Genomic DNA, 26368 nt, shown 5'->3' with positions numbered 1-26368 from the left:
CCACAGACACTCAGAATAATCTATAATGACCGTGTTCCCTTCTAACTCTGGGCACAGGGCATCCTAAGGCCAAAACAGTAGCTCAACCTGGTGAACATTCAGGACGTTATGACAGGAACATCCGTGCTGTTCCTCGTGTCCCCTTCCTGACTTTTTTTCTTTTTTCCTTTTATGTATTATTTCAAATAAGCCTCTCCAAATCCTTTGAGAAATAATGTATGCTATAAATAAACATAAATTCAATTTAAAAACAATTTCCTAAAACAGGGATGACAGAAATCACATTTCCTCCTACAGACACTGTGCCAAAAATCTATCAGAATATCGCCGCTTTGAGCAGCTGTCGCTTCTAAAGTGTGTGGAGAATGCTCACATTTGGGATGGACCCTCTTACACGCCAAAGTGTTTAAAGCACGTACAACCTGCTGCTCCTCCTTCTCTCCCGCAGGGGCCAAGTGTGGACCAAGGAGAATGGAGTTATGTGCAGGACTCCACGTGAGGGGTCTGTGTGAAAAGGGGGTGTTTCAACGAACCCAATCTACTCAAGTGCACATCCAGTCTCAAAAAAAGAAAGAATCCAAGTATCATTTCAACAAGGATCTGCAAGGATCAATGATGACTTTTCTGCAGGAGAGCAGGTAAACTGTGCACGGTCCTGCCAACAACGATGGGCTCAAAGAACAGACAGCTGTGTTTGTGGTAAGGAGGCTCTAAGCTACCGAAGCGTAGATGAGCACCCCTTTTCATGTTGAAAGCTGAAGCTCTGTTTTTGTTTTTTAAATGAACAGCTAGGAACTCACTGGAACAACGGACTCTGTACAGTGAAAACAGTGTGAGGAAGGTGGTGCACAGGGTCCTGGGAAGCAGTCAAGCCACCAGTTCACCTGCACCTGAGATGTCTCTGTGGGTTTCCACAGGCCCCTCATCTGCCCTGTAGGAACACAGGGAACACAGGTCAGCTGACCTCTGCTGTCCTTCAGCAAAGGAGGGGACTCTGAAACACACCCTCATGAGGGGCAAACCCCAGGGGTCTGCCACAGCAGGAGAGGCACAGGGTGTGGACAAACCCAGTCCCCTTAGTTCTTACCCCTAAATCCCCTCCACTGTTGGGTGACCCCCACAACTATCTCTGTCTTTCTAGAGCCTGCATTACCCCCTCCCCCAGAGTTCTACCTCACCTCACTGTGCCCCTCCCCTCACAGTCCTAGGTTACCGCCCCATCCCCTCCCTTCAGGGTCCTCAGCGCCCCTTCTCCCATCCTCTCCAGAGTTCTGGGTTCCCCACACCATTCCCCTCCCTTCCAGGTCCTGGGTCACCCCCACCATCTAGGATCCTGGATTATACCCCCACCAGCACCCTCTAAGGTCCTGGGTCACCCCTCTTCCATGCTTTTATGCTAAGGACAATCAAGAACATCTACCTTTGTTAGGACTGACAAACATGGATTTCCACTAGTCTTACTGCACTTTTCCAAAACAAACATGAGCGCAGGAAGGAATGCCTGGACAAGGATTTTCCAACAGCAGTACCAGTGAGATGCTCAGGACCTTCAAAAACACAGGTATCTTAGGTGTACAACAGCAAGTCATTCAGTGTTTCTCTACAGGATACACTTAGCAAATTCCTTAACACAAATCCTCTGCGTGCCCCAACAAGCATGGGACCAGTTCTTTTCCTACCAGTCTCTCACCTGAAATTCTGCCCTGAGATGCACACACATGTGTGAAGGCCAAACTCAATCCAGTAAGTCTCAAATTTACTTTAAATGCTCACCAAACAATAGCCCTCCTCTCTCCAAAGAACCTAAGGTAAAATCTGAATGAACAAAGGGGGCATTTTTAAATCAACAATCAGGCATCCTGTTGCCTGGTGTGCATGCACCGAGCTCCAGGGTGGCCCTGGGCGTGATGTGCTCAGCTGCCCATGGTCCCTGCCACCAGTGCGGAAGGACAGCTCACCTCCAGGAGGGCGAGCAGAGCCCCAGAGTGGAAACTGAAGGAGCTGCATGGAGACGCGAGGGAAACTTAAAACATCAGGATGTGATACAGCTCCTTACCCTGGCGTCCCGGCCCCAGAAGGAAACTGTGTGTGTGTTGTGTGTGTGTGTGTACGCGCGCGTGTGCATGCGTGCCAGAAGGAAACTCTGTGTGTGTGTGTAGTATTTACATATGACTGAGCTTATTTACAAACTAAAGTATTTACCGCCTAAAAGAGCAGGGACAACATAAAAGAACACTTTACATGAAATATTTCAGTCAGACTTCTGACTCCCTCTGATGGGGCATCCCTGCTCAGAAATTAGGGAAGGGCAGCCCTTGCAAGCAGTCAGCTGAAGGGCAGGGCACCGTCCTAACCGTGTGTGAGCCCAGGGCTCCAAGCCTGCTGGCAGACTGGTTACAGAGCAGTCAGGATTTCCAATGGGACAACAGCGTGAGGGTACAGCAGACCCTGGGATGGGCAGCTGGGCTGGTGGTGCAGGGAGGGAGATATTATGGATACAAAGGTGGGGCTGGCAGAGGCCATTCTGGCCTGTCAGCTGTGTCCACACTATGAGTGGTGGCTGACAGTCTTGTTCCCAAAGATGCAACCCAGCACCCACCACACTGATAATAGGTTTGAGAGCATCTAAGCCCACCTGGAATCCAGCAAGACATGACCTGAGCTATGATAGACACAAAGACACCAGAGGACTGTGCTCCTATGAGCAACCAGGCTCCTCACCACTCCCCTCCCACAACAAAATTCCTCCCAGATTTTTCTGCAAAGTAAACATCATCTACACTAAAAGTTACATAGCTTTGTTTTCTTTAAACCCTCCTGTCCGCTCAGTTAACACCTACGTAACAAGCACCAGACAAGGTCAGCGGCTAGTGGACACCAGACAGGACAGTACAGAGAGCGAACATTTCTTTCCATCATCACAGAAAGTTCTAGCAGACAACACTAGACCAGACACAGTCACCTCACAGAGATGAGCACAAGAGACCTGGAAATTTCTGCCCTCATGAAGCCCACAATCTGGGGATGACAGGCTTTTGCCAAACAAGCAATATCAACAATCAAAATTGTAAGTGAGATGTACTACAAAGGAAATTGCCAAGTGACCCCGAGAAGTCAGGGCTGGGAAGGCTTTGCTTATAAGAGAGGCATATGTACACGAAAAAAAAAAAGGTAAATGCTTAAATAGAAGGGCCTCTGTTCCCCTATAATATACAGAGAGAAGTCTGACCAGAAGCAGACAGCAGGCTTACAGCCTTGAGGGCTGCCTGGAGCTGGAAGCGCAGCTCCTCTGAAAATTCACAGCATCATGAGGTCACCAGTTAGGCATCTCGCTCATTTCAGTTTGGGCTGATTCCCATCAAACACTGACAAGGAAACAGTAACCAGTTAGGTCAGGACTTCCTGGGATGTGGAACGCCTGAGACAGAGATCACACGAGCATCTGATGGGTTCTGGTCCTGATCCAGGCTGCCCAGAGACCATGGGATCAAGACCATCCCACCAAGCATGTGAATGCCTTGAGCAAAGGGTAGAGCTGCTGCGTAGAGACACACCTAGGAGCTTCTCACGCCTCCTCCATCTGAGTGCCTGTCACACTCCTTCACCTGAGTGAGCACAAGGGGAAGCACCTGAGAGCTACAGGACTGATTTTTGAAGGGCTGGATCTAAGCATCAAACAGACACAAAAAGCAAATGGTTCCACTTGCTGGTAGAAAGGGAAACTTACATAAATTAAGCTCTCTGTCCTCCAAAACTGGTAGAAATACAAGATACCTTGTTTAATTGCACTTCGCAGATACTATATTTTTTATAGACTGAAGATGTGTGTCAACCTTGAGTCAAAGCAAGTCTAGCGACACCATTTTTCCAACAGCATTTGCTCACTTTGTTTTTGTCTCACATTTTGGTAATTCTTGTAATATTTCAAATTTCACATTATTATATATTTGTTATAGTTACCTGTGATCAGTAATCTTTGATGTTACTATTGCAAAAAATTACAACACACTGAAGGCTCAGATGATGGTTAGCATTTCTTTAGCAATAAAGTATTTTTAAATTATGTAGATTCTTAAAGACATAATGCTACCGCAAACTGAATGGACTAGACTACAGTACTGTGTAAACGTAACTTTTGTATGCACTGGGAAACAAAAAATGTGTGTGACTTGCTTTATTGTGATATTCACTTTATTACCACAGTCTGGAACTGAACCCACAGTACCTCCAAGGCATGTCTATATTCTGCAATTTTTCTAAAAGCTCTTAGATTTACTGCAATAAATCCCCAAAGTAAACATTGCTACCATTTTTGATAAATGTCTTAAAAATCTACTATATACTGTCTTGTCTATTTACACCTAAGACAGGAACCATCCCCTTCTAGGATGACGTTTGGTGACTCCAGGTCGTCAGCAGGGAGATGTTCAGGGCACTGAAGGCACAGGACTGAGCCCGCTGCCACCACCCCCACATGGACTGCCTGAGTGAGGAGGGGTCTCCCAGGGGTCTGTGTTCCCTGGGCTCCCTCCTCCCTGGCTGCCAGCGATCATCGTCTCTCATGGAAGACCTGTCGATTCCAGTCAGCAACAGGCATGAAAACCACACTTTTGCAACGTGAAGTAGATCCCCTGGGATCACAGGGGTCTCTCCTGGCAGAAAAGTGGAAGAGGACTTTGTGCACTGATTAAGTGCCCCCACTTCGGGAATGGGGCTGTGAGAGGAGAGATGGACAGGTAGCTGTGCTCCAAAAAGGAAGGCATGGCTGCTTGGAAACCAACAGGCCCTTCAAAGATGGGCAGGTGAGCCAAGAATAGACCACAGAGACGCTGCCTTGTAACCCCATCAGCAGGTATTTTAGAGCCAAGCTGTTCATAGCTAACCTATACTGAACAGACCTGCATGAACCCATGTTAAGGGTCAAGGAGAAATAACGAACTGCATTAATCACACAAAGTTTCCGGTTGTTCCCTCACCTTCCCACACCCCAGACAGGATCGCTCTTGGGATCCTACCCTCAAGCGGTGGCTGGAGACAGCCCAGCTCTATTCTAGGGTGTTTCAGACACAGAGCTCCACTGAGTACGCTGAGCAACCAGGACCAAACAAAGGCAGGAAGCAAAACCATCACGTGCACTTCCGAGGGCCCCTGGCAGTTAGAAGCAGCGCACAGAGCAGTGCAGCCCACCCAGTCTGCGGAACGCCCGGTGGCAGCTTGGTGAGAACAAGGGCTGTAAGCTGACCCACCCACTCACAGTCACCATCATCAGGGCCTTCTCTTCCAGAAGGCACTCGGAGCTGGGTGAAGTGGACCCTACAGGGCCGAATCCCAAACACAGACCTCACGACCTGGGCGATGCTGCACATCTGTGAGCAAAGCCCACATTTGCAGGTGTTCTCTCATCTAAGACTCCCTCTACAAGATGTCAAAATATTCCTCCGACAACCACAGATGTGAGAATTAGGAGGGTATGGGCTAGCGGACGTTTTTGAAAACACACAGGAGAAAGGTATCAGAGAGAAAAATGCAGAGCAGGCAAGACTGGTTTTACGGACATGCAGTCTACAGAGAGCTGCTGGGACCTCTAAGTCTGAACAACAGCACTTAGCTTTCTCTTCGTTTACATTTTGTAAAATGTCTCTCAAATTCTCGGTTGAAGAAATTCACCTTAATTAATGCCGCCTGAAGAAAGGGTTGACCTGCTTCTCAGGCTGCAAAGTGGTCTGCAGGTTATGCAGGAGGCTCTGGGAGGGGCTGAACTTTAACCCATCCCTTCATTAAGACGGACGGGCATCTGCAGTTTCTCTTACGCGGCTCTTCAGCCAGCAACCCAGCGAGTCTCAAGGGGTGGGAGGGGGTGGTGACTGAAACTCAGGACTGGTCATCTCAAGACCAAACAGACCACTCACACACAGTCCTCAAAATGCAGCCCTTATCTGCTTCTCTGGATTTTTTTCTTCCAGAAAGAAAAAAACATCTTTAATATTAAAGGTTGGAGATTCTCATTCGAGCTAAGCGTGGGCCGTCACTACCACCAGCGCCGACCCTCATCATCGCCACTGGGACCTCTCAGTACATGTCACTGTGAGGCGGGGACCTTCCTTCTCTCAGTGGTTCTCCACTTGTCCTGAAGCCATGAGCCACCTGAAACCACCCGGATGCCTGTTAGAAAAGAGAGTCCTAGGCTCACCCTAGACCTAATGAATCAGAATTTATAGGCTCAGCTGCCCCAGTGGTTCTGATCATTGGGTACATCTGGCCAAGACTGTCTCGTCTCATTGAGTCCTCACCAACAATCCTAGAAGCAGGTACATATTTACCTCATTTGACAAAGAGGCAACACTACCCACCAGAGGTTGATAACCAGGCAGTGGAGGGCAGGGATTCGGACCTTCCAGCTAAGCACAAAGAAAGTCACGCACCCACCTTTTCAGCTTCCTGCTTCCCCACAACACAATGTGGAAGTGGTGGAAACTTTCCTCACACCACATTACAGAGCCGCCTGTACTATTAAAATAGGTGGAGGGAGGACTCCACAAGGAATTAGGCCAATATTTACATCTACATGCATTTAGCCCCAGGCATAATCCAACCCCATATGGGTGTCCTGCGCTCCCCTCCCCCCACATCACTACAACCAGGGTTGTAATCCCCAAGCATGAGCCTGTGCTCCCCGCCAGGAAACTCGGAGGCTTTTCCTAAGTTTAAGTCAGCAGAGGGGCTCTGCACACTACCATTTGGCTTGTTAGGAAATAATTGAGAAGCATTTGGAAATAAATCTGTGCAAGAGAAATGGAAGTCATTCATACGACGTACATACACAGGACACAGCCTGGAAATGCATATGGAACACTCCTGGTTACATCTGTTCTACAGCTGATAACTTCAAGTCTTATATTTCTAGTACCAATTCAGTCAAGTGGAATATTTCAAAGCAGCATCATTTATATTAATTTCTGACGAGTAACCAACTCAGATCTTCATTAAGATGTACTGGTCTCCAGCTTGCTTCCCACTACAGTTAAACACCACTCCTCTCCACCCCCACCAATGGAGATGGACTGGGGAGCTGGTGTTTAGCATTTCAAGCAGGACCAGTCCCACTCTCCTTCCAGAAAGCAGGTCGGAGCCTTCCTCGCTGAGCACCTTTGATCCATCCGAACACGGGGCTAAAGTTCCTGACCTGCTCACTCTGCACGACTCACAGGAAGCCCAGGTTGGTTAGGACATGAGAAAACTCGCCAAAGCAGAGACCACCACCTTATTTGGGTACTTCCAGCCGACGCGCATCAGATGCACAGGGACAGCTAGTCTAATTCAAAATGATTCAAACTGAAACTGTACTTGCCTTTAGAAAAGTTCTACCAGTCATTTGGGAAGTTTTAAAAGCTCTACACTTCAAATGCCTCGTGATAAAGTAACAGGAGGACTAGACGCACCCCAAGCCATTCTTAAGGCAACTAGGCCAAAATGCGGGCAAAGACATCACAAAGCTGCCCCGTCTACAAGAATAGGAACCGTAATTACCTGTTTCTCCCCACAGCGTGTCGGTGCCACTGACATCTATGTCATGTTCCTTTTCGAGTCCCAGCAAGCACTGGACCACCTGTCAGAAGTGGCAAGGTGATTTAATGAGTTCTCAAAGCCATATGTGCTCATTATATCCTATGTATCAAAGGAGAGAACGTGTTGTTTTTTAAACCATGATTATCTCATGCTGCACAAGGAGAGACGATATAATGAAAACAGTTTTCTAGCGTAATTCGTATGCTATTCACATTTTCACTTTGAGAAGAATTAAAAAAAAAAAAAAAAGACAGTGAATTTCAGCAACATTGTTCAGGATTACCAGGTACTCAGAATTCTAACGAATTCCAACATGACCTAAATACGCCAGCCTGATCAGCAAAGGGCAGGGGAGCTCACACACAGTGCAGTTTCTGCATAAATTGCCAGAAGATGGTGAATCCCTTTTATCAGAAGGAAGGAAAACGAGGTGATGTATACCTTTCCAAGAAAACAGTTTTGTCCAAATGATTTTTCTACTGACAACATTCTTCTTCTCCTTCTGTCAAAGAGCAGGCTGGGTCACAGATGCAGAGGCAGGGGTACTGCTGGCTCGTAGGGAAAGGGAAGTATCTGAGCTCTGAACCAGAGCCAGCACCCACCCTGCTCACGTGCAGCGACAGGGGAACTCATCGAAGCCATTTCCCAGTCTCCCAATCCATTCCCTCTGCAGTGGGCTGAGTAAGGGCCCCCAGTACGTCCACATCCTGGTCCCAGAAACCCGTGAACGTTATCTTACATGGCAGGAGGGGATCTGTAGACGTGATTATGACTCTTGAAATGAAACGATTATTTTGAATTATCCAGCTGTACATTTGACATACACTTGACATGATCACAGAGGTTTATAAGAGGAACAGGAGGAACCAGGGTCAGAAGGAGGAGGAGACGGGGGCCAGGAGCCTGGTTAGAGTGAGGCACTCTGAAGACAGAGGCAGGGGCCGCAAGCTAAGGAATAAAGGTGGCTTCCAGAGGCTAGAAAAAGCAGGGGAACATCCCCTCTAGAGCCACCAGAAGGAACACAGGCTTCCCGACCCAACTTGATTTCAGCCTTCTGACCTGCAGAACAGTGTTTTCAGCCACCAAGTGTGTGGGCACTTGTTGTAACACCATTAGGAATGCAAAACACCCTTCAAGTCTTTCGGGGAACGAGTTCTGCCCTTTTCCATGAAATGGTTACTGGCTGTGCTGAGGCTGCTTTTTCACAGCTCCTCACAGCCAGCTTTAAAACAAGCTGAGACCAAGGTGACATCTAACATGACATTCACTGTCCCAAGATGATTTTTCACATTCTAGACCCACGCAGATTTAAGAAACAGTTTAAAGAGGAAAACCATCTACTTTCAGACGTGTGTATTCAACATACTCTCTCTGTATCTATGTATATGGGTATTTTAAAATATTTATATTTTTATTTTAAAGGAATAATAAATCCACTACATAGAAACATTTAACACATTTCTATAAAATGTTTATTTTTTCATTTTTATGAAATGAGTATTTTCTCCAAAACTAAAATGAATTGGGTAAATCATCTGATGTTGTTTCACAAATTTGTAAATCTCGTCTATGTCTGTCTTAAGAGAAGACAGCTGCATTTTCTTATATGCTTCTGTGTTCAACTTATTGCAAAATACTGTGCTGGCTGGAGCAGTGTATGTGTGTATGCATGCACATGTGCACATGTGTGCATGTATGTGTGTGCCTGGATCTGCTACAGTGTTTTACATGCTAAAAGTCAGCCAGCCAGCTTTGCACCCAAATTTAAGTCATTGTAGGGAAGAATCTTACAAACACTGGCGACTCTCATTGCTTGAAGATAATATAGAATGAGAAATACATGGAAGAGAGAGGATAAAATGTTATTAAATTTCCAGACACATAGATGGGGAGACAGCAATGAAATCTTCAAACTAAGGAATACTAACACCTACCCAGAATAAGTGCTCAATTTAACTTCTGCAGGAAGTTTTCCTTCAGTGCAGGAACTGTGAATGACAAGCATTCTTCCAGGCCACCAGAGCACTGAAGTTCTATTTTTAAGAATCCTTAAAATACTCAAGAACAAATTTTGAATTAGGATTCCATGTGATTACTGTAAAAAGATCACAAAGACCCAAGAATGAATCAAAGTGGAACAAAGCTGACAGCAGGGCTAGAGGCTAAAAGGAGGAGGAGGGAAGAGAGGAGGAAAGAAGGCAGGGGTGAGAGTGAACACTGTGGAAGGGCTCCGTGATGGGCCCCCTCCCCGGGTTTTCACTCTCAGGAGGAGGGCGATAACAGAAGATCTTTACTTCCTTCGGTGCATCACAAGCTAGCAACTCAGCAGAATGTGAAAGCTCCCAGTTTCCCAAGAAGGGCCCTGGCAGTCCCACTCACCGCGCTGTGGCCCATGCTGGCGGCCGCCGTCAGCGCCTGCTGCAGGGCCTGGCTCTTCCTCACCGCACCGGGCTGGGGTGGGCCCGCCGACCACTCACAGGTCAGCAGGTACCGGAGAATGTCACCGTGGCCCCGCAGCGCGCTGTGGACCAGCGCGCACTGGCCCTTCTTATCCAAGTGGTCCACCTGGGGGGCAGGAGCAGGGGGAGGTCACAATTTAGCATCACTCGCCTCTGAGAACACGGTGCCCCACAATCGCTCTGCGCAAACCCCATCCCACTGCAGCTGTACCAGGGGTTCACGTTCCAACATGTCTTTCCAGAGATCATCGAGTCTCCCTCTGGATTACTGGTTGTGATGAATGCACAGTTCCAGGCCTAGAGTTCCCTCTGTAGAGCTAATGATCACAAGACAGCCTCCGTACTCCCTATGTCTCTCCAGCAGATGATTCAGAGCTCCGAATTCTCTGGGCAACAGGTGTGAGGACACAGACCAAAACCTACACTTTCCAACTTCGGTCCCTTGGGTGGAGTATTCTAAGTCTGCTGTGACAAGCTGTGATCTGGGGAGCAGAGCAGTTCTTGCTCGTGTCACTGAGACAGGAATGCCAGTACAAGGAAATCTGGAAACCCAGGTCTGAATGAGGAAGGGCAGGAAGGGACTTCAAGGGGCATTTTATTGGGGAAGGCAGGAGACCAGGACACGTCAGCATGCCACATGTGGCCACAAAGCCGGGAGGTGCTCAGGCACAAAGTGGGAGGTGGCTTCCTGAGCACTGCGTGCCTCCTAATGGTCCAAGAGGCAACAGACAACGTGACATTCCCTGTCTACACCTGGGAACACTGGGCCGGAAGAGGACTCAGGGTCCAGCCTCTCCTCGCGTGCCAATTCTAGGGATGCTCTACACGCCTACCCAGAGGCTTTGCCACAGCCACTGTGACCCCGTCCCTCTCCTACAGAACTTTCAGCTAGTCTCTGAATGAAGCGAAGCCACGGTTTGTTGGTGGAAATGGAGGTGTGATGATGGCCAGTAACGCACCCACTGGGAACACATAACAGCAGTATTTCCCTCCTTCCATGAGCTAAGGATGACCTGTCCCAGATGCTGTAGTTTTGAGAGAAAAAAACAAACAAAAAGGCTCCCATAGTCACTACAAGCTTAATGCCTTTTTGTTGAACTTTAAATATCCTAGCTAACTATAAAGAAGAAAGACAAATATCAGCGACTTATTTCTGTTGGTATTCAAAAGCACATTCCCCGTTCCTGCAATGCAGTGCTTATCGTAAACCTAAACAGAGTTGACTGTGAACCTGGCACTGGTCTCATTTAATCTGTTAACACTGATGACAGTCCTAGAGTAACTTGTTTAACAGTTCCTTCGTATTGATATTGATATATTGATTTATTTAATGCTCACACCATAGCCCTGTGGTAGGTCCTGTTGTGCCCATTTTACGGATGAGAAGCCTGAGGCACACCGACTCAACTTGCCCAGTGTCTGAACTGGCGGTTGGGGAAATGAGGAGTTGGGGCCTTCTAGTTCCCGCAGCCATATGCCTAAGCACGTGATTTCTAAGACCCACAGAATCCATTTTATTGTATTAAAAAAGACATGAAATGGAATGAGAAAAAACAAATTAAAAAAAAAATTTAAATCTTTTCAGCCAACCTAGTGCTGTGTTAAATCCTGTGATAAATTCCAGGGCAACACCTGCAAGCTTTTGAAAGGATGGCCCTACTCAGGCTGCTGGTGGCCAGAAGCCTCCTGCTCTCCTGCCTCTCCTGGGGCAGAATTTAACAGAGTTAAGAGCTTCAAGCAAAACACAGGGCCCCTGTCTCTCTGAGGCGGCACACTCCCACCACACACACCCACATCTGGCCTGGAGCCTGGAGCTCCACCCTTTCTGTTCTCTCCAAAGGGAGACTGGCCCAACCAGTGGTAATTCCCCAAGGATGTGAAGACATCTCCCAGCCCTCATCCCCTCACCCCCCGGGGAAGGCTGCTGCTCACCTTGGCCCCCTTCTTGGCCAGCAGACACACCAGCTTCATGTGGCCGGCAGCCGCCGCGTAGCAGAGGGCCGTCATGCCGTTCTCCGACACTCCATCCAGGCAGGCGCCGAACTCCAGGAGCAGAGTGACCACCTCCTCGTGGCCGAGGTGAGACTGGACACACAGGATTGGGGCATTATTTAACACTTCAGTCCTGTAGTTCACGTTGGCCCCTCCCAAGATCAAGAGACGGCTCACCTGTTGGATAATGTCCCCCAGCAAGATTAATTTCTCACACAGATGTCAGTCAAGAACATATGTGTAGAAGGGAGGTATCCTTACTTTCATCCAGCGGTTCTCAAACTGCAGTATGCACCAGCATGACCTGGGAATGCACTGGAAGTGCGCATTCTTGGTGATGGGGATGTAAACAGCATGGCTGCCATGAAAACAATGTGGAGGTTTCTTGAGACCCAGCAATTCCACTCTGGGTCCACATTCCAAGGAAATGAAGTCAGGAGCTCAAGATATCTGCACTGACATGTTATTGCAGCACTATTCCTAACAGCCAAGAGAGGTAAGCCAACTGAAGTGTCCAAGGATGAATGGACAACAGAAGTGTCGTGTACACACAGAGGAATACTACTCAGCCTTTAAAAGGAAGGAAATCCTGTCACAGACCACACAGCTGAACCTTGAGAACATGAGGCCGAGTGAGACAAGTCAGTCATAGACAAATACCATAGATTCCACTTACATGAAGTATTTAAAGTAGTCAAATTCATAAAGAACAAAGTAGAATGGTGGGGCCAGGGGCCGGGAGACGGGGGAAATGAGAGTTGTTTTATAGGTATGGAGTTTTAGTTTTATTCTGCAGAGCTATTGCACAATAATGTGGGTATACTTAACACTACTGAACCCTACACGTAAAAACAGGTAAGATGTGTATTTAATGTTATGGGGTTTTTTTAAATTGCACTTAAAAATAAAAAATTTTAAATGTACGTTCTCTGGACTCAGACCTCTGGATTCTGTAGGTCCAGGGTGGGGCCTGCAGATGTGCCGTTTTAATGAATTCCCAGGTGATACTGAGGCTGTTGGTCTGGGGAACCACACTTTGAAAAACCACTGTTTGACCCAAGAAGAGAAAATTCATTTTGGGGGAGGAGGCAATGAAGTAATCATCAGAGGAGTAAATAATTAATAGTGAGATAATAAAGCCAAAAGGAAGAACAAATACTTTTTCTTCACAAGGAAATGCACCTGCAAGGAAAGGCAGAGCACATGAAAATGTTCAATGTGCACCTGGGGTTGTTAGCAGCACAAGACTCCTAGAAAGTCACCTGCTTTTGCTACTAATGACTACATACACCACCCACTTTACTCCTTGGATGCAGATATCAGGGGGAGTTTGTTATCTGTAGACTTTAAAATAAACTCACTGAATACATTATGCAAATTTTAGCTATACTAGAATCTTTTTCAAATTGACAGATAATTGAAAAACATGACACTTTTAAAATCATCTATTAAAATGCCCACCACGTTTCTTCAAACAGTTCCCTCCACTGGTCTGGATGGGCATTAGTCCCTCCCCTGACAGACCCCGACAGGCCCCCGGGCTGCCCACTAGGTGTGAAAACTACGGAGACTGTCACTTATTCGACTAGAGACACATGGGGTCATTAACATACAGAAAGATGACAAGGCACACAAAATTCAAGGTATTTCAATGATATGGTGTCCACAAGAGTAGCAGACAAAATATTTACAAACTGATAGAAGTTATTATCACCCGGTGGGGACGTCACACCTCAGAGCAGTGAGACGACACAGACAGGTCAGAATCCAAAGCGTAAAATCTGACGAGGCCTTGGTTACTGCCGAAGCTCGAGACCCAGGTGAGCCAGCCCCCCAGCCCCTCCCCTGACCTCCTCTCCCCGACCCTTCCCCGCAAGGAAACCACACTGGGTCTAATGCGAGTCCTGTAATAACAGCAAGCAGGCCCTGGCGTCCTGGCCGTTACCAGTACAGGTCCTTCTGCCAGGAATAAATGCCCTTCCCACAGACACAGATGACAAAGGATCACCTCCTATGGGTGCCTGCTTCGGTGCTGGGACACCAGGGAGAAGTCCCCCATCCTACACAGGACACACCCAGCCCTCCCCTGTGCACACAACCCACCCTCTTCCCCCACACACATCAACTCCAGGCATGTCCATCCCCTCTGCCACTCCATTTCCAGCTTAGCCCATGGCACAAGACACTGGTTCTAAGATAGAGAAGTTCACAGAGAGGCAAACAAGCCCTTCACAGGCAAGGACAGCCCACGAGTCAGGTCCTTCCCACCATCAGGACCATCACTCACATTTAGGGAGGCACGCTTGCACACAAGTGACAAGAAGGCTCCCGGGAACCTGCCCTGTCATTCACACCATCAGTGGGACCATCTACCAGCCCCACTCAGGTCAGCACCAGCCCAGCCCCCTGCTGCCAACCAGCAACATGCCAACATGTGGATGGAAGGGCAGAAAACATGGCATTACAAGAACCCAGGAGCAGTTTCCCTGTCCCACCAGTGACATGTGATGCTTGACCTGGGGCTAACTCATCCCTGCCGAGCCTGCTCCGCAAGTCTATATAGGTTTGCTCTTAGAAACAGCACCAGACTCAAATAGGATTTGAAAGCATTTTAAAAGGTTAACTGCTCAACAAAAGTAATGGTTTTTTGAGAAAATTACTTCCCTTTGAGTGACCACCAATAGTATGGCAGGAATAGCACAACGCTGCTGAAATACCTGGGGATTTTATCCAGGCCTAGGAAATAGGTAAATAGGTTCTTAGGCAAGAGGTATACACAAGAACCCTAGCAGCTTTCTCAACACACACATAGCATCACTGAGGGGCGCGCTGGACTCTGGTCACCAGAGGACAGGTCGGGACAGTTTGTAAGTTGCCAGGGTGACGGTGACAGCCAGTTACACTCCACCTCCTCTCCCAGCAGTCCCATCCCCTCTTGAGATCCATGAGCCTAAGAGAAAAAGATGATGGATTAAACAATATGAGTTCTCAATCAGCCCCTTAACTGACGTGCTGCGTGGTTTTCAGAAAATTACTCAACCTCTCCATGATTCAGGTATCTCCTAATAAAATGACAGTACACCTTATTCTACTGGACAGAAGCTCTTTCCTAAGAAGGTTGGAAGGTGTAGTTTCAGTACTTGCTGAATACTTGATAAGACTTTACCTGAAAGATATGTGCTTGGGGGCTGAGATTACCTAAAGGTATTTGTTATCAATTCACCATTTATTTGCTTCTTGGGAAAAACATTTCCTTTGTTGGTGCAATGCTGAGAATATGTTTACCACTTACCCCTCCCCCCTGTCAGTTTGTGGATCTTCCCCTAACCCATGTTTCTTAACCCTGCTGCACAGTGAAACCACCTGGGAGCTTGCAAGTTTCCAGCACCTGAGCCCCACCCTTGGAGATTCTGACTTGGCTGGGGCCCGGGGCTCCCCAGTGGTTCTAGTTGGCAGCCATGGCTGTAAACATGTCAGGTGATGAGTGCACCTGCGGCGGGGAGCGTGGGCCTGCCCAACACGGTATTACTGCTCTCACCCTCAGTTTCATCATCTGAAAGGTGGAGATAAAAAGTTTCACTCCTTGGGTTGTTGTGAAGATTACAAATGAACATGCCATACACACAGAACACTTAGCACAGTCCTCGGCATCCTGTAAGTGCTAAATAAATGTTACTTGCTATTGTTACAATCGTCTTTAACAGAATCTTTAGAAGGGACAAGGGCCCCAGTCAGTTCCTGACCCCTGGAAGATACAGGAGGGTGCCCTGCCCCAGGTACCTGGTGACCCAGAGGGTCTGGCCCCCGTCCACTGTTCACCTGAACAGAGCAGCAGGGAGAATTCATGCTTATCTGATGGCAGATATGAGTCTGAACCCATCAAAGCCTGACGGTGGGCAGCTCCCCTTCACCACCACCCACAAGCACATCCACACGTTCTCAGGGGTGTACAGTAGAACCTCAGTTTCCAGAAAGTAAGTGAAACACGAACAGAAGTAACTCACTTGACCATATAATAAATGCCAAGTATCTTCCCAAGAGCTTCAACATATCAGTGAGTTTACCATCATCACTCTAGGATGAAGGTTCTTTTGTCACCTCCGTTTTATAAGTGAGGAAACTGAAGCTGAGAGCGGGTAAGGCACAGATGAGCTCTGGCATAAAGCTGATGACTGTCATAGTGCAGTCCAGCGGCAGAAGCAGCAGCTCTGGCTAAGATTACTGCACGTTCCAGGAAGCGGTTTCCATGGTTCTTTCCATACCTTTTCCCCAACCACACGGGAATCTTCTGGTCATCACCGCCACTGAAGCTCTCCCTGGATGACACCTGGAGATGGCAATATCATCTACACACTTCTGGGTTTAGTGAATGCAAGAACGTAAAAAGGGGGGCAAGTGATAGGCAAAACGACGCGATCATGAGGAACAGAGGAGGCACTGTCCAGCAGTCGTAAACTGGGGGCTCAGCTGTCTCATTAAGCACACTGGAGGTGCTCATCAATACATCCGGTGTAAGTGTGCGCCGCCTAAGAGTTACGCAGAGTATGACCGGGTCCTCTCAGCCAAGGGAGGGTGGGCCAGAGGCCTCGCCTAACTCCTGTCTCCTCCCCTCCCTGCTTGCAGCTGAGAGAAGAATCACAACCTTAATTCTCTTGAGCCCACAGCCTTGGGAAGCCCATGGCTGGCAGGATTTGTGAGCAAATCCTGTGTCTGGTGGGATTATGTGAGCAAAACAACCAGCTGGACTGGAGCCTGGAGGCACTGGCACCAAGGACCCCAGTGGGCCAGCCAGAGTCCAGGCTGGCATGAGCCTGGCCTGGCAATGGGAGAGCACATTGTTCGAAATCACGGGCATACCACCAAAATGAAAATTCATCTACCAAGTAATCACTCCAGAGCAAGTCACTTTAATTTACCAAAGTGGCAAACTGCAATTATTGCTCAAAATGACATCCATTCCTGTATGACAATATTTAATACTCTCTCAAAAAAATTCCTTAATTGCATGCATAATTTTAAATTACTGTAATTTGCTCAAGATTCTGTGAAAACCCCCTCTTTTTTTCTTGAAAGATAAAAGATAAAAGAAACAGAAGGATAAAATTCTGTAACCAAGTTATATAACTTGGGGGATAGTGTAGATGTAGGTGACACTGGAGTTCTATAAAACAAAGATAATTAACTCTTAAAATTGCAGTAAAGATGAAAAACTCTTAAAACTGCAAGTATGTCAAAGAGGAAAGTTTATAATCCCAGGAGGGTCAAGCTCATGGCACTATTATACTGTACTTTGTAATTTACTGTCTTAAATTTAACTTGTATTCAACAAAGTATGGTATTTCCCATTTACTTTTCTCCACATTAAAATAACTTTTGTTCCCATAATTCATTAAAATAGTGAAAACAGATACTGCCATTTTAATTTTTCTTTCTTTTCCCCTTGCCATCATTACAGGATTTTATTAATTATGGAGAAGCCAAAAGATACACTTTCGGTTGCAATGAAAGATGAAATGATGTTATTAGAGCAAACTCAATTCTAACTTCTACAAAAAGTAAAACCAAAATTCTTCATACAATATCACTACATGAAGCCGACACTCAGCATGTTCCCTGCCTTTTTTCAGAGAAACTTGGTAGAAAGTTAGAGCTCCCTTTGAGTGGGAGCAGGAGCTCAGAGCTCCTTAGCTACAAAAGTGGCTTCTCTGTCCTCACCCCATAAAACTTGCATGTGGCTTTGGTCAGGACACAAGCACTCAAGCCCACCCATCTACAGAGTGAGCAGAAATGAAGCTTGGAACCCTAATCCTAATGGGCTGAGTCCACCTGCACGAGGCAGAACTTTTTTTTTAGTTTGTTTTTTGGAGGGAGGTAATTAGGTTTATTTATTTATTTTTAATGGAGGTACTGGAGATTGAAGCCAGACCTCGGGCGTGCTAAGCACACACTCTACCACTGAGCTATACCCTCCCCCAGGAAGCAGCACTTTTATTTTTGCAAAGACCTCGTCCGCCTCCACCTGGTGGCGGTGGTCTTTCCCTAACCAGCTAAGGCTCTGCACTGCGCAGCAGGGTCCCTCCTGACACTCAGGCTCCTCATTCAGCATCCTTACTCCCTCCCTTCTATACACCAGGAAGCGGGGATGTAATGCACACCAGGGGGACTATAGTTAATACTGCATTGTATACCCGACAGTTGCTAGTAAGAGAGTAGATCTTAAGTTTTCATCACAAGAAAAAATTTATAACCCTATGTGGTGACAGATGTTAACTAGACTTTTTGTGATAATCATTTGTCAGTACCAACAAATATCAAATCACAAGGTGATATAGCTGAAATTTAATGTTATATGTTAATCATATTTCAACTGGAAAAAAGAGATGGAAAAAAATAATAAATATAGCCTGCCCTCTGTATCAGTAAATTCTGCATCTGTGGATTCAACCAACCACAGATTGAAAATATTTGCAAAAAAATTTCCACAAAGTTCCAAAAAGCAAAACTTGAATTTTCTGTGTGCCAGCAACTATTCACATAGCTTTTACATTGTATTAGATATTGTAAGTAATCTAGAGATGATTTAAAGAATACAGGAGGATGTGTGTAAGTTATGTTCAAACACTGTGCCATTTTATATGTGGGACTTGAGCACCCTTGGACTTTGGTATCTGTGGGAGGTCCTTGAATGGATGTGAGGGACCACTGGACACCAGGAAAACAGGGAAGGCAGAAGAAGGGGCAAAGCACCCATCACCAGGCACAGGAAGCCCTCTGCAAGGCCCCAGTCCCGACACACATCCCAAGTGTAGGTGCTGAGGGTGGGAGGTGCTGACAGGAGGGCAGGAGAGGCAGGGAAGTCCCTGGAGAGTGTCCCGCAGGAGTGTCCTCTAAGGAGCCATCTCTAAGGCATGTGGCCCTCTTCCTAGGTGAGTCTGACCAACCAAAGCGATGAAAAGTGAAACACAGACTCCCGGAAACTTTCGGGGCTTCACTTGACTACACTGTGACCAAGACAGGTCACCTTTGTGCTACTGGAACAGGTGTGACTGCTTTCATGGAGTTGACTGAAGGGGAGGACCTGGCTCCTTGGAAAATGATGTCAGAGCTTTCGTAAGCAGCCGGGCACGTGAGGGCCTGGGGCTGAAAAGCCTGGAGTCCAGCCGATGTGTCGAGTAGAAGTCTAAAACATGAAGACAATGATGCTCTCATCCTACTTTGCACAGGGAAGGACGGCTGTCAGCTGCTATAACGCAAGCCCAGGGTGCTCACACCCCTTGTGGGAGTTAACCCCTCTCTGTTGCCTTAACCAGACACTTGTCTTCAGTGTGCTTTAGGTTCTCAGATTGCATTAAATGAGGAAGGAAAATCTATCCTAAAAAGCTCAGCAGAATGTTGTGACATAACAGGCAGTGACCAAGAGAAAGAAAGCTCCTGGCTCAGCAGCGAACAGACCCTGACACACTGTGCGTGGTCATAAATACATGTGCGCAGGAAACCTACAGAGATCCTTTTCCTCCGCATACCCATAGCTCTGTGCCACTCATCAGTGTTCAATTTCCTAGGAACCATAAAGAGAGTCCAGATGAGAAATCAGGACACCTTAAAAAAATCAATTTCCCCTGGAAAGCTCCCTCTGACCTTTGCTTCCCTTATCACATCCACTCTGAACCAGTCACCAAGTGCTCACAGAGCAGCCCCCAACCACCCACGTCTTCCTGCCTGAGCGAAAGCGGACCCCGTAGAAGAGCACCGCTAACAGAGCATTCAAGTCTGCATGCTTTACATCAGGGAAAGAGCATCTTTAGAAGCTTCTCCGCCTCCTCTGGCCATCACCCAGTGCGGGGACAGTAGGACTGTTAGAGCCACAGCGGCCAGGCGGGGGCCCTGGCCCTCCTGGCAGAGGGTTGCTCACCTTCACGTTGGGAGTGTAGAGATTCCTGAGAGAGGCCAGGGCGGCGGACAGCCCCTCGGTGCTATACCCGATCCACAGGGCTTGGAGGTGGCTTGAAGAGATGCCCGTCTTCTTGCTGAGGCCCTGAAACAACAGCAACAAATCAGTGTCAACATCTCCTTTCCCACCTGCAGCAGGGGTCAAAGCAGATATGCCCTGAGGGTGCAGCCTGTGCCGACCTGTCAGCCTCCCCACCCTAAACCCAAGGGCCAAGGAACTACCCTGCCTTTGCTACACCAACTATATGCCTGAGGAAAGGATGGCGGATGCGGAGAGAGTTTCTCTTTACAGAGGTTCTCCAATCAATTAGAAGAAGAATAAAAGTTAGAATATGACCACCTATAATCCCTAATGTAGGAAGAGACCAGTAGTGGCTGATGGCATCACACTGAGAGAAGCAGGCACACAGGCCATGCCTCCTGATGCAAGAAAACCACTCAGACTTACAGAGTGTTCTAACTCTAACTGGCACACCTCGGAGATACTGCAGGTTCAGTTCCAGACCACAGCAATAAAGCGAACATTGCAATAAAAGGACTCACATAAATTTTTTGGTTTTCCTGTGCACCCAGCACATGTGAAGTTATGTCTACACTATACTGTAGTTGATCACGTGTGCCAATAAATAGCATTATGTCTAAAAATGTACGTACCTTAAAAACTACTTCACTGCTAAAAAATAAAATACTTCTTTGCTAAAAAATGCTAACCATTATCCGAGACTTCACTATGTCATAGTAGTAACATCAAAGATCACTGGGCACAGATCACCATGACATACATAACAATGATGAAAAAGTTTGGAATACTGCAAGAATTACCAAAATGTGACACAGAGACACGAAGCGAGTAAATGCAGTTGGAAAAATGGTGCCGAAAGACTAGCTCAGTGCAGGGTTGTCACAAATCTTCAATTTGTTATTAAAAAAAAAAAAGAAACAAAAAGGCAGTATTTGCAAAGTACAAAACAAAGTGCAATAAAACGAGGTTTGCCTGTACAAATAATTGTGACAACTTGAAAAAATAAAAATCAAACCTGAACCTGGTTAAGCCTCTTGATATAACTACCAAATGACAGGAAATCCAGAGGAAAGAGAAACATGTTAAACTAGATCACGAGAGATACGGACACAATCAGAAAACCCAGGTGGTGTGAAATCCACAGGCCATGTAACTCAGGTTCTTCAACAATTAAGTAACAAGGAAATAACAGGGAACGAATGCACTGAAAACTTAAGGTGAAAAGAAGAGATTTAGAGGGGGGAAAAAGTAAAATTTAATCACAGCATTTAGATGCACACTTGAGTGATTCTAAGTGAGAACAATGGTTACTTTTGTTGGGGGGGGGAAGGAGCGGGGGGTATTGGGAACGGGGCTCACGGAGGGCTGTGCGGGCTGACAAAGCCGTCTCCAGAACCAACACCTGAGCATGACAGCAACGAAACCCTTCCTCCAGCGGTGTGGGTCTCACCTTGAAGATGTGCGCCTTCAGGATGTGGTGGCCAAGCTCCATGGTCTGCTGGCGGTTCAGCTTGCCCTCCTGTCGCGAGAACATGAACGCCAGGAGAGCGTGCCCGTTCCTGGGACGAGAAACACGAAGGCCAGCAGCCTAAGACCCGGCCCACCGCCCCGCAGGCCCTCGGGGCGAACTTCGCCTCCAGACCCCTGAACTGTCCTGGCGCTTCAGCATCACCAAACAAAACAGGCGCCTCTGTGCAGTAAAATGCTGTTTATCCTTCAAGTCATTTTTAAGGTCTTTCTCCAAGTTCCCTTATCCCTGTGGAGTGACTCAGAGAGAGGCCCTGGGACAGGGCAGGTTTTTATCTGTGGAACCACCAAACCCCAGTTCGTTGTCCATCACTCTCTCATCAGTTTATTTGTTGATTTGTGTCTGTTACAAAAATGTAAACTCCACAAGACTAAGGGTCTTGTCTAACTCACAGCAATAGCTAACAATTCCCCAGACTCAGTAAACACTCCTGTGTGTATTTCATGGAGGGACAGATGGACAGAAGTGCAAATGGACAGATGGAGCAGAAGCATCACTGGACCTGACATTCAGGCCCCCTCCTCTGCCCCCTCCCTCCCATACAATGGGAGTAGTCCCCTGGGGGTCGACCTGGGCCAACAGTCAAGGCCTTAATAACGGAAAGGAGAGAAAAACCAGGCCATGTGCAGCAAGCGCTCACAATCAGAAACACTGAGCACTCTGTCTGGGATTGAAGGGAGCACAGATCCTCGCAGGAGTAAGAAAGCTAAGCTGTATGAGTGGGTTTGCTCTGTCTGCGTACATGGTGGACATTCAACTGACACCACCAATTAATCCCCCACTAACCCTCTCATGAAGGAGCAATCCTATCCATTTTCCCCTCCACGTCTGCAGGACTATTGTCTCCTGTGGCCTCCATGCCTTTGAGCCAATGCGTTTGCAAAAGATACTAAGAGTTGCCTTCTCCAATAGCAGTGACTTCTGTACAATGTGAATTATTTTCATTTCTATTAAGCTGTCAACTCTGAGGTGCTATTTTGCTGAGGAACATCAGGTAGTTGTGGAGGGAAAGATGAACACTGTGGAAAGAAAGGTGTTCTCCTAAATGTGCTTTCTAGTAGCTGCTGATCTAGGGGATTAGAAACCTGCGTCATTTAAGTCTTATTCGTCTACCCAGATGCCTATTTCTCACCTAGGCCATGGGTCACGCTAGAGACAAGGACATCACTGCAAGTGGAAACCCAGAGGTTTTGCTTTCTACTCCATGGGTAAGGCATGACCTTTAAGGTCACGCTGCCACCAAATAAATGTCCTGTCTAATGTCTTACAAGGGTCTAGAGCACATACGCCATGCTCCCCGGCACACCCTCTACCTCCCAGACCTCAAGCTTCTATTTCCCCTCTTAGATGAGAGCCTTCTTTGCTCTTGTGGAAACCACCCTCTGCCACCTTCCAATGCTGCGTGCCCTCACTGGTCCCTAGCATCCATGTGCTGGTCCACATCACTCCAGTCAAAGCCACTCTCCCACACACAGGCTTAGCCATCCTCAGTCTCCCAGTCTGCAGCCAACTGCATCCACCACAAAGACATGCTAAGCTAAGTACTGTGGCTGGCTGGCCCCTGTGGGTGACGACCACGCACCCTTCAGGGGCTGAGCCAAAGGTTTCCAGGGCTCTCAGCTAAGCAAGTAGCTCCCCACTTCTCTGAAGAGACAATTCACCCTGCACTCTCCGGGTACCTGTGGTCCCCTACATCCCATCTGCCCTTCCTTCCTTCCCTCCTGGCCTTGGCCATGTCCCCTTCTAAGTCTACCTGCACTTACGAGTTTGCTCATTTTCCAAAGCTTACACCTACTGAGCTTTTACTATATACCAGATGCAAAAAGCTAACTGAATTATTTCACTTACCCATTTGACCCTGCGAATCACTAAGCATTAGGATTCCCAACTTGTGTACATGGGGAAACAGAGGCCTGGACAGGCAGATGATGTGCTCAAGGTCACATGGGTGGTAACAACCAAGCAGAGCCTGAACCACAGTCTACACAACGCTCACGCCTGTGCTCTTCACCAGCGTAACCCGATCTCTCATTTGTGCATTAACAACCCCTATAACCAGCACCATGCTTGACACTGAGGACCCCGGGCAATGGTGTGAGGTCCTTCTAGCAGCTCTCAGTGACTGGAGACACATGTCAACAGGCAAAATCCAGCCAGAATGATGCCAGGAACAGGCTCAACGGGAGCACAGAGGCTGCTTGATCCCACCCCCTCGCACCTCCCATTTCTCCTTCCCAGATTGTTTCCCCACGCCACCTCAGCGATGTTTCCAATAACATCCCCGTCTCCTGTGTTATTAAAAACAAAAAACCCTTCCCCACACTCAAACAACCCCAAACCTCCAGACCCTTCCTCATCCCACGCCAGGATGCTGCCTCCCTCCTCACACAACCCACGGGAAGGCATCTCCTCAGGATCTCAGAACCTCCTCCCACAAAGGAAACCCACGGCTTCCTCTCAGTCCTCATCTTCCCTCACTTTTCAGCAGCACCTACTCACCTCCTTCCCTGGAATTCTTCTCCTTGTCTCCGGAGTCCCTTTCCTCTAACTCTGCTTCCTCACCAAGTCCCACTGCCACCTCTCCCTCAGTGATGCCATATCTTCAACTCAACTTCTCCAACAGTCAGACTCCACCTGCCATCAGAAACTTGCCACCAACCCCATAAGCTCAAACTGCTAAAAAACCAAGCCGCTCCTGCCCGGCAAAGCTCTCCCCACATCCCTGCCTTTCTTCCCCATTCCGAGTTTCTGATGCTTAACACCTTGATGTCATCTACAGCACCCCTCCCCTTGACTCAGCCAGCAGGCCAAGCCATGCCTGTCTATCAGCAAGGCTGGTCTCCACCCCACTATCTCCCCAGAAATCCATCTGCCATTTCCTAGAAAAACAATTTGATCTAGCTAAGTATGTCACAGCACACTTTTCACCTAGTTACTACAGTCTGGCTAAATAACCTGGGAGTTGCAGTTTACTGCCCCAAAGCAGGTTCAGAAGATAATCAACGTTTAGCCCATTGTTGCCTAAGAAAATAACCCTATCCCCACAGTGAAACAGCTGCAGACCCAGTGGGTCAATGTTAAGTCAGTGTTCATGCGAAGAAGGGAGTGTGCGGCTCACAAGTGCTTCTTCATTTCATCTCTGGGCCCCAGCGTCTGATCCAGTGCCCAGTCCAATCCAAAAGGGACAGTTAAGCAGCTTGTCAGACCTGTTACACAGGGTCAGGACCAACTCTGACGCAGAGGGCAGAAGCCACTCAAGATAGCAATGACGCAGGCCAAGGCCAGGGCCAGACAGAGGTGGGGGACACAAACACACCCTTATCTGAGAGTATCCACACCTCGAATTCCCCAGCCTCTCACCCTGACTAGCACCACCACGTCACAGCGAGGGCAGGCTTCCCACCTGCTCCTGCCCTGGGCGGTGAGGAAGCTGCACCCTGGCCCACCCTGTGGCAAATCCTCAGGGGAAACTTTGGTTTCCTGGATGCAGCCGCCCCACCACTATCTCTTAAGCAGGGCACCTGAGTTCTGAACCTGAATCCTCCTGACCCCAGACCCCAGGTGTTACACCATGCAGAACATAAATACAGAAGGGTGGCCAGATGTGACCGCAGTGCTCCCCTCTGGGTGTGCAGACACATCAGATCCCAGGGACAAGATGCCCCAAGCTCAAGTGGAGGCGGGGGGAGTGGCCGTGCCGAGTGTGTGAGCCAGTCCAGAGACAACCCTACCCCTGAGGTGAAGAAACAGGGCTGTGAGCAGGCTCTAGGGAGGCCAGCTGTTCCCCAAGGCTGACCTCACACTTTTCCACAGGTGACCCCTGTGAGAGGGGACCCAGATCCAGAAGAGGATCAGCAAAGAATTATCACCTGGGCACTGCCTCGCTTCTCTTTCATCCACATGTACGAAGGAGCCCTAAAATTCTAGCAATTCAAGGAAGGCAGCTTTTGTTTAGTAGCAGAGAGAATCTTCCAGTGCCCCTCCTGAATTATTTCATTCCATGTTATCTTTCCATTAAATAGCACGAGTCGTGCTTGAACCCCCTTCCCCGACTGCACAGCAGACTCCCTGCAAAGAGCTGCCGGGAGGCGGCCTGTCGTACCTGGGCTCACACAGGAAGGCTGTGTTTTCGCCATCTGCTCTCCAAACAAGCCACTCCCTGAAGGACGGGTGGCAGAACATGCGGGTTTTGTCTCGCCTCTTAATGAGGAAGCAGGAGAGGGCCTCCATCCTCTGCTGAAAGTCCTCCCACCCCTGCTCCCCTTGTATGTGGCCGGCATTAACCGCCTGGAAGATCTGCTCGTCCGTCATGGGGTGCAGGGACGCCAGGGCCACGTTTAGAATCGGCAGCGCCCTCTCAAAGGCGGCCTGGGTCATGAACTTCATGTTGCACTGCAGCAGATAGAGCTCGGACAGCGACACGGGCACCACCTTGTAGCTGGCACTCTTGATCACCAAGTGTCCCCTCTGGAAGAGGTCCAAGGTGAGTTTGAGGTACAGGTAGGAGCCGAGGCTCCGCAGCACCAGGTGGCTGCTGACTTTCCCGATGAGGGTGGCGTCGGCCTTGCCGTTCAGGGAGATGTTGCTGAGGATGTCCTGGCTGCTGTGGACCCTGTGCTGGACGTAGGCGTGCAGGTCGCTGTGGATGTCTTTGTTGTCAGGAAAGTCATCTAAGGACAGCTTGACGAATGGCAGCGCGCTGACGATTTCCTGCAAAGGGACGAAACCCAGAGAGTCACTTGGCAGACTCTGTCTTTACGTCAGCTGCATTTCAAACCAGATCCACCAGTTTTCTTTCAAGAAGGATTTTCATGGATTACAGGGACTCTTTGTTTTGTATTAAAACATGTA

General features: G+C 48.1%; 1 protein-coding gene across 1 annotated transcript in view; it reads right to left on the bottom strand.

Moving 5' to 3' along the window:
- The window catches only part of TANC1 (tetratricopeptide repeat, ankyrin repeat and coiled-coil containing 1), a 157153-nt gene that overhangs the window by 16835 nt on the left and 113950 nt on the right, over positions 1-26368 (bottom strand). Inside the window, 6 exon segments of the mRNA XM_014552424.2 lie at positions 7528-7606; positions 9946-10131; positions 11958-12194; positions 19930-20052; positions 21440-21548; positions 25620-26227. Of these exon segments, the coding sequence (XP_014407910.2) occupies positions 7528-7606; positions 9946-10131; positions 11958-12194; positions 19930-20052; positions 21440-21548; positions 25620-26227 (1342 nt within the window).

This window comes from Camelus ferus, chromosome 5, assembly GCF_009834535.1.
Source record: "Camelus ferus isolate YT-003-E chromosome 5, BCGSAC_Cfer_1.0, whole genome shotgun sequence".
In the NCBI taxonomy this organism is placed as follows: Eukaryota; Metazoa; Chordata; class Mammalia; order Artiodactyla; family Camelidae; genus Camelus; species Camelus ferus.
The sequence above is the reverse complement of the archived record's forward strand: the minus strand, read 5'-3'. Positions and strand labels throughout refer to the sequence as shown.